Source organism: Canis lupus, chromosome 25 (genome assembly GCF_011100685.1).
Source record: "Canis lupus familiaris isolate Mischka breed German Shepherd chromosome 25, alternate assembly UU_Cfam_GSD_1.0, whole genome shotgun sequence".
Taxonomy (NCBI): domain Eukaryota; kingdom Metazoa; phylum Chordata; class Mammalia; order Carnivora; family Canidae; genus Canis; species Canis lupus.
Genome location: NC_049246.1, coordinates 50,314,631 through 50,328,643, shown reverse-complemented (window position 1 = coordinate 50,328,643; position 14,013 = coordinate 50,314,631). Strand labels below are relative to the sequence as shown.

General features: G+C 40.7%; 1 protein-coding gene across 1 annotated transcript; it reads right to left on the bottom strand.

Annotated features, from left to right (window-relative positions):
* Positions 1–1,434: 1,434 nt before the first annotated feature.
* Positions 1,435–2,385, bottom strand: OR9S22 (olfactory receptor family 9 subfamily S member 22). The gene has a single exon (NM_001389169.1). The coding sequence runs from the start codon at positions 2,383–2,385 to the stop codon at positions 1,435–1,437; it is 951 nt and encodes a 316-aa protein (NP_001376098.1).
* Positions 2,386–14,013: the final 11,628 nt, after the last annotated feature.

Below are 14,013 nucleotides of genomic sequence, written 5' to 3'. Positions count from 1 at the left end.
CATGTTTGAGCTACAGGAAGTTCCTTGATCATAGTGGAAGATGGGGTGAAATGTTCTCGACTCACCTCAGCTTCATGTGTGTTGCTTCATCCAGGCAGCAGAACAAGGACCTGCATCTTGGGGTCACTGTGCTGGGAAGGTCTCTCCTCCTGCACGGCTGGGACTTGGAGTCTTGAATAGCCAATTAGGTGAGCTTGTTTGTGTTCTGGCCTTTGCAGTGCACTGGGAATCTTGGTTCTCTTGGGTACCCCTGTCACCAAGCCTTGTGTGACCCGCCCTCTCCTACAAGCCCAGACAACAAAGCCCAGAATTCTCTCTGGGACTCAGAGGGTGAACAGAAGGGAAGCATAGATCCAGAGAGCAGACCCTGTGACTGGAGTGTACTGTCTTCCCAGGAGTGGCAGGTGTGAACTCCTGAGCCCAAAGTCATTTCATCAGCCCTTTCCCCCGTCCCCTTAGGTGTACCATTCTCCTGTGAGCCCAAATGGTCGGGAAACACTCCTCTCTGGGTCCATCCGTGCTTGTCGTTCATCTCCGAGCAACAGAGACTGATCCACAAGTGGAAAATGATCACTGTGAATATATTTCTGTCTCTGAATAAAGATCTGTTGGAGGTTGCTTTCAAAAAAAATACCAAACTGAAATGTGTTTGAAAAACTCAAGCAAGTCGAAAGTGTTTAGCCTGCAACAAGGATGCTCATGCTTCTCTGCTTATTCCAAACACTGCCCCTCTTCTGTGAGAGTCTGGAGTTTCCACCACTTCAACTGTTGGAGTAAAGGTGGCCTTGGGTACATGTGTTTTAATTAATTTGTTTTTTTTCTCTTACAAGAATATGATCACATCCCACAATAGATCTGTATTTTTAATCTCTTTATCCAATACAGTGCAGTGGTTAGTTTTCTATGATAGCAACAGTCACCTTCTGAGTCTCCAGTGTTCCATTGTGTGGGGGACCAGGGTTTCCTCATTTAACTATGTGAATGGCTATTTAGTGTTGAACATTTCTTTAATTTAAATTTAATTAACCAATATATATTATATCTTTTTTCCAAAGTAGTTTTCAATGATTCATCAGTTGCAATAACAATCACTGCTCAACATATCATGTGCCCAACTTAATGGCCATCTCCCAATTGTCTCATTTCCAACCCCCCTCCCATACAACAACCATCATTTTGTTCCTATAGTGAAGAGTGATTTTTTAAAATTTTATTCGGGAAACAGCAGTTACCCTAAATTTGTCATTTAACACATTTTTAAGAGCACAATATATTATTTATTTTACATACAGTACATAGTATATCTCTAAAGCCTATTCCTCTTCTTTGAGTGAAATTTATGACTGTTAATTAATTAGTCCACTGCTCAAAGTCTGGCAACCACGATGCCTCCATCTAACCTGCAGGACACTCTGACTCCCTTCAGCACATCCTTCACAAGGCCATGGGTTTCTGGCCCAGCCTCCGCAGGGCCTCCTTCACATCCTTGTTTCGCAGACTGTAGATGAGGGGATTGAGCATTGGGATGACCAGCGTGTAGAAGACAGAGACCACCTTGCCCTGCTCCATAGACTCAATTGCTCCTGGCTGGGCATACATGACAAAGACGGTCCCAAAAAAGAGAGTCACTGCAGTCATGTGGGAGCCACAGGTAGAGAAGACCTTACGTCTCCTAGCTCCTGATCCCATCCTCAGGATGGTCACTATGATGTAGCCATAGGAGATGAGGACCATAAATGCCAAACCCACAATGATGAGCCCACAGATGCCAAACAAGAGAAGTTCATTGATGGCTGTGTTGCCACAGGAGAGTTTGAGCAAGGGGACCACATCACAGAAGAAGTGGTTGATGCGGTTGGAGCTGCAGAATGGGAGGTGGAATGTGAAGCTGGTCTGCACAACAGAGTTGAAGCACCCTCCACAGTAGGCGCCCAGCACCAGGCAAGTGCAGGCAGACTGGCACATGGTGATGGGGTAACGCAAGGGGTTACAGATGGCCATGAAGCGGTCATAGGCCATGACACCCAGGAGGAAAGCTCCAGTTGTGCCCAGCAAGGAGAAAAAGAAAAACTGCATGGCACATCCTGCAAAGGTGATGACCTTGGATGAGGAGAAGAAGTTGGCCAGTGCTTTGGGGGCAATGACAGATGAGTAGCACAAGTCAACGAAGGAGAGGTTCTTGAGGAAGAAGTACATTGGGGAGTGCAGGCGGGCATCCAGGGTGATAACGATGATCATGAGGAGGTTACCCAGTACAGTCACCATGTATAGAGCCAGGAACACAGCAAAGAGCAGGGCCTGGGTCTCCAGGCCACCCTCAAATCCCTCCAGAACAAAATCTTGAAAGTGGACCATGGAGAGGTTTCCATTTCTTTTGGGTGGCATGAGCTTCAGTCCTCACCAGGGAATTACACCTTCAGCGTGGGCAGGTTAAGTCGGTCAAGCTAAACTTCTTGCTGAAGACTACTTACAAGATAAATAACAGCAAAAACAAAATCTGATTGAATGTATAAGAGACTTAAGGTTTAGTAAAAGTTACAAATAAAATTCAAGAAAAACAGAGGCCCAGGGATTTCATTAGTGAGAGCCTCTTTTTCTCCTTAGACATAAGCCCATTTTGAAGAGGAAACTGAGAGACCAGGTGGCTGTTCATGGAGGTTTTGCCTGTCTTTCAGAGCTAATGCTGACAGTGGTTGTTTACCAGGGACCAAACAGGATGAACCATGGGAAGAGTTACATCAGGAGTTGGTATGCAGCTCAGCTTCTGACCTTTTCAATCACTGTAAGTGTATTAAAATGTGAAGGAGCCTCGGTGTCCATCGAAAGATGAATGGATAAAGAAGATGTGGTTTATGTATACAATGGAATATTCCTCAGCCATTAGAAATGACAAATACCCACCATTTGCTTCGACGTGGATGGAGCTGGAGGGTATTATGCTGAGTGAAATAAGTCAATCGGAGAAGGACAAACATTATATGTTCTCACTCATTTGGGGAATATAAATAATAGTGAAAGGGAATAGAAGGGAAGGGAGAAGAAATGGGTAGGAAATATCAGAAAGGGAGACAGACCATAAAGACTCCTAACTCTGGGAAACAAACTAGAGGTGATGGAAGGGGAGGAGGGTGGGGAGTGGGGGTGAATGAGTGACGGGAACTGAGGAGGGCACTTGATGGGATGAGCACTGGATGTTATTCTGTATGTTGGCAAATTGAACACCAATAAAAAATAAATTTATTATTAAAAAATAAAATAAAGGCAAAATAAATAAATAAATAATAAATAATTCTTTAAAAATGTAAACATTTCTAACTTCATTTAGAAGATGTTATTTAGGGCAGCCCAGATGGCTCAGCGGTTTTGCGCCTGCCTTCGGCCCAGGGTCTGACCCTGGGGACCTGGGATTGAGTCCCACGTTGGGCTCTGTACATGGAGATTGCTTCTCCTTCTGCCTGTGTCTCTGCCTCTGTGTGTGTGTGTGTGTGTGCATCATGAATACATAAATAAATAAAATCTCTTTTTAAAAAGATGTTAATTAAAAAAATACACCCCTACAGAATTGTTCTAAGAATGAAGCAAAATAAAGTATTATGCAAAAAAAATGTGTTCTGAGTACTACTGCCTCTGAAATCCTGCAAAATAAACATATCTCAAGAGGAAGATGAGTTATCCGAGACTGCAAGTGTTATCTGTAAAAGTTTTGTGTAACTACTACTAGACAGAATTTAAAATTTGAGGAATCCTACAATATGAATAAAAATTATGAAGCCATAGAAGAACACAAAGAGGTTTCAGATTTTGGGGTGACACACATAAGCTTTATATAAAGTTATTATTTTTAAAGGATAAAAGATGAGACTAAGATCCTTACCAGAAGTGCAGAAGCAATCAAAAGAATAATATATAATTTGTAGAAGTACATTGACTAAAATTAGGGACTCAATGAATAATTTTAGAGATTAGAAATAGCTAAAGAGAAAACTTGTGAACTAGAATACAGGTCAGTAGAAAATATTCAGAGCGAAGTAGAGTCAAAACCATAGAAAAATCAGAAATGAGAATTAGAGACCAAGTATATAGAAACACACATACATGAGTTCCTAAATAAGGGGAAAGAGATAAACAGGCTGAATCAGTGCTTGAAGAGATAATGGCCATGTATTATCTCAAACCAATGAAAGTTATTCTGCAGATTCATTAACCCTACAAAATCAAAGCAGGATTTATAAAAGAACACCACACATGGACATATCATAGTAATAATATTTAGAACCAAATAAAGAGAAAAAAATTAAAAGCAGCCTGTGATAGAAGACACAGTCACTTCAGGGATGCCTGGGTTGCACAGCTGGTTCCAACTCTGACTCCTGGTTTTTGTTCAGGTTGTAATCTCAGAGTTGTGAGATTGGGCCCCATGGGAGGTGCACACTCAGCACAGAGTCTGCTTGAGACACTCTCTCTCTCTGCCACTACTTCTCCTCTAATTACATAAATAAGTAAATTTTTGAAGTGACATAGTCGCTTCAAAGTTCAACTTTAGAAGTAAGACAGACAATTATTTTACCAGATTAAAAATAATGGAAGTCACCGAGGCTCCTTCCACAGTTTGGCTATTGTGGACTTTGCTGCTATAAACATCGGGGTGCAGGTGTCCCGGCATTTCATTGCTTCTGTATCTTTGGGGTAAATCCTCAACAGTGCAATTGCTGGGTCGTAGGGCAGGTCTATTTTTAACTCTTTGAGGAACCTCCACACAGTTTTCCAGAGTGGCTGCACCAGTTCACATTCCCACCAACATGTGTAAGATGAATGGATAAAGAAGATGTGGTTTATGTATACAATGGAATATTACTCAGTCATTAGAAATGACAAATACCCACCATTTGCTTCGACGTGGATGGAACTGGAGGGTATTATGCTGAGTGAAATAAGTCAATCGGAGAAGGACAAACATTATATGTTCTCACTCATTTGGGGAATATAAATAATAGTGAAAGGGAATAGAAGGGAAGGGAGAAGAAATGGGTAGGAAATATCAGAAAGGGAGCCAGAACATAAAGACTCCTAACTCTGGGAAATGAACTAGGGTTGATGGAAGGGGAGGAGGGTGGGGGTTGGGGGTGAATGGGTGACGGGCACTGAAGGGGGCACTTGACGGGATGAGCACTGGGTGTTATTCTGTATGTGGGAAATTGAACACCAATAAAAAATAGATTTATTATTTAAAAAAGCCAAAAAATAAAAAATAAGAATAAAAATAAAAATAATGGAAGTCAAATTAAAATGAATTGTATTTTCCTTTGTTCAAAGAACTTAATTACCAACTAGAATTCTACATCTACCCAAAAATATCCTTCAGGACTCAAAGTGTAATTAACAATAATAATTTAAAACTTCAATACTTCTCTTTCAATAATGATACTACAGCAAATCTAAGTATCAGCAAGAAAATAATAGATTTGAACAGCATTATAAACCCAATGATCATAGAGGGCATATGCAGAACACATTGTATCCATCAATAGCAGAATACTCTCATCTCCAGTACAAGTGGAACATTATCCAGGATAGACATATGCTAGTTCACAAATCAAGTCTCAATAAATGTTAGAATATTTAAAGTACATGAAGTATGTTCCCCAAACAAAATGAAATGAAATCACAAAGCAACAACATAAGGCCATTTGGAAAATTTACAGACATATGGAAGCTAAACAACACATTTTTTAAAGATTTTATTTTATTTATTCATGAGAGGCAGAGAGAGAGAGAGAGAGAGAGAAGCAGGCTCCATGCAGGCAGCCCGACGCAGGACTCGATCCCAAGTCTCCAGGATCAGGCCCTGGCCAAAGGCAGCACTAAACTACTGGACCACCGGGGCTGCCACTAAACAACACATTTTAAAATCACCATGGGTTCAAACAAGAAATCACAGTGGAAATTACTAAGTATTATGAGATTAATGAAAATCAGAACACAAACACACCAAGACTTAGGAGATACAATGAAAGAAGGACTCAGAAATTTGCATCTTGAACACCAACATTAAAAAAAGATTTCAAATCAATAATTTAACTTTCCAGCTTAGGAAAGAAAGCAGAAAAAGAATACAAAACTAAGCTCAAAGGAAAGAGAACTAATGAAACAATAAAGTTTAGAGAAGAGATAAATGAATTGGAGGAGAGTAAAATAAGGCAGAAAATCAATGACACTAAAAGTTCTCTGAAAAGTTTAATCAACTTGAGAAACTTTCAACTAGATTGACAAAAAATGCCAGAAGACTTAAATATCTAAAATCAGAAATCAGGACGCCTGGGTGGCTCAGCAGTTGGGTGCCTGCCTTTGGCTCAGGTCGTGATCCCGGGATCCGGGACCAAGTCCTGCATCAGGCTCCCTGTGAGGAGCCTGCTTCTCCCTCTGCCTATGGCTCTGCCTCTCACTTTCTTAGTCTGTGTCTCTCATGAATAAATAAATAAATCTTAAAAATAAAATAAAATAAAATCAGAAATGAAAGAGACACATGACTTCAGACCTTACAGAAATAAAAAGTATCAGAAGAATATATTGGAACACTCATATGCTAACACATTATCTAACCTAGATGAACTGAACCAATTCCTGGAAACACATAAACTAACATAAAGACGCAAGGAGAAATAGAAAATCTGAGAAGACCTATAACAAACGATTAAGTTAGTAGTCAAAAACCATTTCTAACAAATAAAGATTCAGGATCAGATGGTTTCAGCGGTGACTTTTACCAGTGAATACAAGAATTAACACTAGTACACACAAAGTCTAAAAATGTAGAGAGGAGAAAACATTTCCTAATTCATTCCATAAGGTCTGTATTGTTTCAACATTAAACTAAGAGAGAGATATTGCAAGTAAACTAAGCTACAGATCAATATCTCTCATGAATATGGATACAATTTACTTAACAAAATACTAGCAAACTAAATCTAGGAGAGAGAGAGTCAGAGACACAGGCAGAGGGAGAAGCAGGCTCCATCCTGGGAGCCTGAGGTGGGACTCGATCCCGGGTCTCCAGGATCATGCTCCAGGCCAAAGGCAGGCGCTAAACCACTGAGCCACCCAGGCTGCCCTAGAAGAACTTTAACGGGATTATGTAGCATAACCAAGTGAGAGCTATCCCAGTAATACAAGAGTGGATCAATATGCAAAAATCACTCAATATAATACAATATAATACACCATTCTCATAGAATTCAGGGAAAATAACCACATAATCATCTCAGTAGATATAGAAAAACTATAAAACATCACTCAACGAAATGAAAGAAGACCTACTAAAGAAATGTAAAGATATCCCATGTTCATGGACTGGAAGATTTGCTACTGACAAGATGTAGTACTTCCCATATTTATGTACATATTTAATTTAATACTATCAAAATTCTATTGCTTTTTTTTTTTTGCAGAAATCAACCCTGAATATCCAAAACAATATTTAAAAAGAAGAAAGTGGCACTGAGGGGGGCACTTGACGGGATGAGCACTGGGTGTTATACTATATGTTGGCAAATCGAGCTGTATTAAAAAAAAAAAAAGAAAGGACAAAGTGGGACCCCTGGGTGGCTCAGTGATTGAGCCTCTGCCTTCAGCTCAGGTTGTCATGCCGGGATCCCAGGATCAAGTCCTACATCAGACTCATGACAGAGAACCTATTTATCCCTCTACCTATGTCTCTGAATCCCTTTGTGTGTCTCTCATGAATAAATAAATAAATAAATAAATAAATAAATAAATAAATAATCTTTAAAAAGGCACTGAGGGGGGCACTTGACAGGATGAGCACTGTGTGTTATACGTTGTTTTTTAATTGGAGTTCAATATATGTTGGCAAATCGAACTCCAATAAAAAATATACAATACAATAAAATAAATAAAAATTTAAAGAAAGTAGGAGGACTAACACTTCCTGCTTTCAAATCTGACTTTGAAACAAAACTTGTTCTTGCATGAGGACAGACATGGGTCAAAGGAATGGAATCAAGAATACAGAAATAAACTCACACATCTGTGATTTTCACAAGGGCCCCAAGGGCACCATCCAACAGTGAAAAAAGAGTCTTTTCCACAGATGGTGATGGGAAAACTGAATATTCACATGCAAAAGAAGGAATTAAAAACTTTACCACCACCACATACAAAAATTAACTCAGAATGGACAAAGATCCAAATGCAAGTGCCAAAACTATAAAACTACTAGAGGCGAAACAGACATCAGTATCAATTATTGTGACTTGGGATTAGTCAGCAGTTTCTTACATATAACATCAAAGTAGAAATATAAAAATAGGAATATTAAAACTAAAATAAGATATAATAGACAAGTTTAACTTCATCAGAATTAAAATCTTGTGCATCAAAGGACACTATCAAGAAGATGAAGAAAAAAACCTATATTATGGGAGAAAACTTCAACAAATTATATATCAAAATGGATCAGTATTCATGGAATATACAGAACATTTCCAACTAACCTCATGGAACACAGCATCCAACAGCTGGATGTACATTCTCTTCTCTCCTTTTTTTTAAAAGTTTTTGTTTAAAGTCAAGTGTAGTTAACAGAGTATAATATTAGTTTTATGCATACAATATAGTGATTCAGCACTTCATTCAACACGTGGTGCTCATCACAACAGGGGCGCTCCTTCAGCCTCATCACCTCATTCCTCTGCCCCCCCCCCCCACCTCCCTTCTCTTACCCTCAGTGTGTTCTCTGTAGTTCAGAGTCTGTTTTCTGGTTTGCTTCCCCTTTGTTCATTTGTTTTGTTTCTTAAATCCCACACATGAGTGAGATCATGTAATAACTGTCTTTCTCTGACTTCCTTCACTTAGTATAATACACTCTATATCCATCCATTCTATTTAAATCATAGGATTTCATGCTTTTTTGGCTGAGTAATATTCCATTATATGTATATACCCCCTCTTCCAAATCCATTCATCAGAGGATTATGTTATTTTCAAGTTTACAATGAACATATTCACACATAGACTATATTCTAACCACTGAGCAGCTTTCAACACATTTCAAAGGATTGAAGGTGTATAAAGTATATATGTGTGCAATTTAAATTAATCCAAAGTTAAATCACAGAACATTTTAAAATCTTCACGTATTTTTTAACTAACAATGTAGTTCTAAGGAAGCCACGGGTGTAAACAATAATTTTCAAATTTAAAAGTTGCATAAGAGGAGTCACAAAAATAGTGCCTGGGGTGCATTTCAGTCTGCGTTTAAAGGGAAATTTATAGGCTTAAATCCATATGGTAGAAAAGAAGAAAAAACCGGAAATGAGCATTCATCTGAAAATATTATTAAAAGTTTAGTGAATGAAATTCCAAGGAAATAGAGTGGAAAAAGTAAAGAACAAAATTTATTAAATAGTAAATAGGCACACATTATAGAGATGTTATACCAAAAGGTGATTATTTGGAAAGACTGATCAAATGATAAGACTTCAAAGGGATGAAGGAGAAAAGGCAGCAATTACCGATGTCTGGAGCAAAAGGAGGATATCACTGAGATCCTAGAATTGGAGTGGATCGTGACAGAGTGTTTTCACAAACTTGAAAAGTTGATGACATTGGCAAAGTACTAGAAAGATATCACCCCCCACAACTGACCACAACTGACTACCCCCAATGAAGTAGAATATATGCGAGTTCCAGAGTTACTGAGAACTGTAATATGTACTTTAAAATCTTTCCATGCAAAAGATTCCAAGACCAGATGGCTTTATTGTGAAAGTAAATACTTCCACAAAAGATGACCAAATCTACTGAAATACTAATCTTATAAAAGATCTTCAAAACATTAGAAGAGGGACAACTTTCCATGTTTTCTTATGAGGCCCATGTAATCTTAATGCCTAAATCGAACAAGGATATTGTAAGAAATTTTTTTAAATTACTCTAACTCAATCACAGGCATATAGGCAAATTTACCAAAAAAAAAATCTAATTAAGTAACATATAAAAATTATACTATGTCCAACACCAAGTTGTCTGTAATCCAGGAATGCATAAAACTGTTGAGAGAAACCAAAGTAGATTAAGTAACGTAGTGGGATTCTAGGTTCCCAAACCCGCACGCTCAATATTGCACAGATGCCAGTTCTCCCCACACTGAACTGAGTCAGTGTGATCACAGTGATTTTTATTTGCAGAATGTGAAAATCTGATCCTAAATGTGGAGTGAAATGTGCAAAAAAACAAGTATGTCCAAGACACACACATATATATATATATGTTTGACTTGCCAACATATAGTGTAACAGCCAGTGCTCATCCCATCAAGTGCTCCTCTCAGTGCTCATCACCCAGTCACCCCATCCCTCCCGCCTCCTCTTCCACTACCACTTGTTTGTTTCCCAGCTATAGGAGTCTCTCATGCTTTTGAGAAGGGAAACTGTGTAGGGATTTGCATATCAGACATGGACTCATGGAAGGTATAATGAAACAACGATGTTGGCAGAGGTTCGACCATCTGAGGATGGAACACAACAGAGAGCCTGGACGTCAACACCGTGGTTGTCTAGACACCCTGTTTACCCAACAGGTGGGTAGTCTATGGAAAAGTCAGAATACCTGGGACAGTTGATAGTCATAGTCTAAACACTGAGATTTGGCTCTTTCCTCATACTACACACAAAACTGTCCAGGCTGAATACAGATCTAGATTTAAAAGCAAAATAGTGAAGACAATAGAGAAGACCCTCATGACCCCAGCATGGGAAAGCGGGAAAGCACCTCCCAAATGTCCTGTGCAGGGAGCAAAAAGGAATAAAGCATAAAGGAAACACCTTGTAGATGGAACTACATGAAAATTGAGACAGTCTGCAGAGTGCGTAAAGGCAGAGCACAGCTTGGGAAGGCACACTGGAATACATGATGGGAAACCGACTTGTCTGCACAATATATAAATAATCCTTGACCCGCAAGAATAAGACAACCCCATAGAAATACAGGCGAGAGACTCCTAGAAGTGACAAGCAGAGGGGAGGAGCCAAATGTGCTGACACATTTGAAAATGTGCACAATCCTGCTAATCATCAGGATAAAGCAAGTTCCCACGTTAGAGATGTCCTCCTGCACACCCGCCCAAACGTCTCAAACTAAGCAGAGGGGCAGTAACCAACGATGTCAAGGATGGGAGCCACTGGAAGGGAGTGTAAATCAGGACATGTTTGTCATTTTCTACTGATGTGGAGGATCCCCGTTTCACCTGTGTCTTCACTTTCCCACTGGAAGTGTGCACAGGTGCACAGGGAGACCTCGGGGAGGCTGTTCTTGGCAGCGTTAGTACCATAGCTGGACTAGTGAGTTGTGGTGTGTTGCCTGGCAGAGAACTAGACAACAGTAAACAGGAAGCAGCATGATGCTGACCATGGACCACAGCCTGGTCACACCCCCTCTCACTGCCTGTGTCCCATCATATTGCACATGTTTGTTGTCATGTCTGCCTTCCTGCAGAGCCATGAGCTCCCAGGGCTGGACTTGGTCTACACTATTTCTGCATCCCCCACCCTGTGGCCATGTCCCTTAGAAGTGTGTGCTCAGTACTCTGGTGAGCTACAGATTTGAACCTGAGAAATGCACTTCAGGTCACAAGGGAGCCTGGTGCTGTCCTCTGATTACAATGAAAACCTTTCCTTTTAGTTGAAATGACCCTGAAGCCCAAGCCAGTGCTGTCCAGGGCAGGAGTGGGGTCACCACTTCAGCTGCTGAGGCAAGCCCTGAGTGCCTACTGTCTACCATAGCTCTGATGCCTCCCTTACACACACGGTGTCCTTCATACCCTGGACCCCTGAGGGATGGCTGTCTTGACCCTTACCTTTTTCAGGTGAGTCATGACTGCTCAATATCACACAACCAACACCTGCTCTCCCAGGGTCCCGAAGCTCCTGGTCCACATCTGTGCAGATGATGATGTTAGGTGAGCATGGAGCACTCTCGCCCCTCCTCCTTCAGCTCTGGCTTCCCAAATAATGAAGAGAGAGTGGGGAGGGGGTATGGTAGGGCCTCAGGGTCCCAGGGAGAGTCTGGCTTGGTGCTCTATGTTCGGGCTTCAGGAAGCTCCTAGATCTTGGTGGAAGCAGGGGACAGAGGGGTCTTGACTCACCTCAGCTTCCAGGTATTGTTGCTTCATCCAGGCAGCAGAGCAAGGACCTGTGCCTTGGGGTCACTGTGCTGGTAAGGTCTCTCTTCCTGCAGGACTGGGACTTGGAGACTTGATGGCCAATTAGGTGAGCTTGTTTGTGTCCTGGCCTCTGGAGTGCAGTGGGTCTCCTGGTTCTCCTGGGTACCACTGTCACTAAGCTTTGTCCTACCCACCCTCCCGACACAGCCAGACACCAAAGCCCAGAAACCTCTCTGGGCCCCAGAGTGTGAGCAGAAGAGGAAAATAGTGAAGGGTAGACCCTGTGGTCCAGAGTGGATTGTCCTCGCAGGGGTAGCAGGTGTGAACTCCTGAGCCCAAGTCATTTCATCAGTCCTTCCTCTCATTGCCTTAGTTATACCCATTCTTCTGTGAGCCCAAATGGTCTGTCAGGAAGCACTCCTCTTTGGGTCCATTTCTACTTGCCATTGGTTCGGAGCAGCAGAGCCTGATCCACAAGTGGGAGAAGACCACACTGAATACATTACCTTTCCTGGAGGAGTATCAGGTGGATGTTTCTTTTCAAAATCATAAAACCAAAATGTGTTTAAAAAATTCAAGTGACCAGAAAGTGTTTGCATGTAGTGAGGATGCCCCTCTGTATATCTTGATCACGCCCCAGCTCTGTGGGAGGTCTGGGGCATCCACCTTCACACCTGTTGGGAGAGAAGGTGGCCTGGGGGCGCTTGTGTCTTTTACTTAATTTGTTTATTTTTTCTTCTACAGAAATAGGATCACACCCCACACCAGGTCTGCATTTTTAATCTTTTTTACCAAATACTGTGCAATCGTCACCTCTTATGGCAGTGACATTCTCTTTCTGAGTCTTCAGTGTTCTGATGTGTGGGGGACAATGACTTCCTCATTTAACTATGTGAACGGATATTTAGGATGTGCATTTTTAAAATTTAAATTAGCCAACATTTATTATATCTTCTTTCAGATGTAGCGTTCAGTAATTCATCAGTTGCGTATAACCATCCGTTCTCATCACATCATGTGCCTCCTTAAAGCCCAGTGCCAGTTATCCCATCCCCTACACCCCTCCTGTCCAGCAACCCTCAGTTTTTTTTCTATAGTGAACAGTGTTTCTTGAAAATTTTATTCTGAAAAGAGCACTTAAGCTACTATCTACCGCTTAACAAATTTTAAGGGCACAATATATTATTGATTGTAGGTACAGCGTACAGCACATCTCTATGGCTTATTCCTCTTGTTTGAATGGAATTTATGCTTTGTTAATTAATAATTCCACCACCTTACTTTTGGCTACTGACATTCACTATTTGATTATATCGATTTGACTCTTTCAGATAACTCATCCACATGGAATCATACAATTTTGTCCTTCTGTGGCTGCTTATTTCACTTAGCATAATGTCCTCAAGGCTCATCCATGTTTTCAAAAGTTGCTAAATTTCCTTTTTCTTAAAGGCCGTGTAGTAAGTATTCCACTGTGGTTATAAACCATTCATGCATCCACAGCCAGTTGTGTTGCTTCCACCTCTTTGCCATCCTGAGTCGTGCTGCACTGAGTCTGGAAGAGCAGACACTTCTTCCAGATTCTGATTTCAGTTCTTTCCATACATTCCCAGAAATGGGATTCCTAGTCCCTATGTAGTTCTATTTTTAATATGTTGAGAAGCTTCTATACTTTTTTCATGGCAGCTGCACTATTCTGCATTCCAACCAACCATGTACATGTTCCAATTTCTACACATCTTCGCCTGAGTGTGTTGTATTTAAAAAAAAATATTTTATTTATTTGTTTGGGATAGGGGGAGAGAGCCAGAGCAAGAGAGAGTGAGCACACAAGC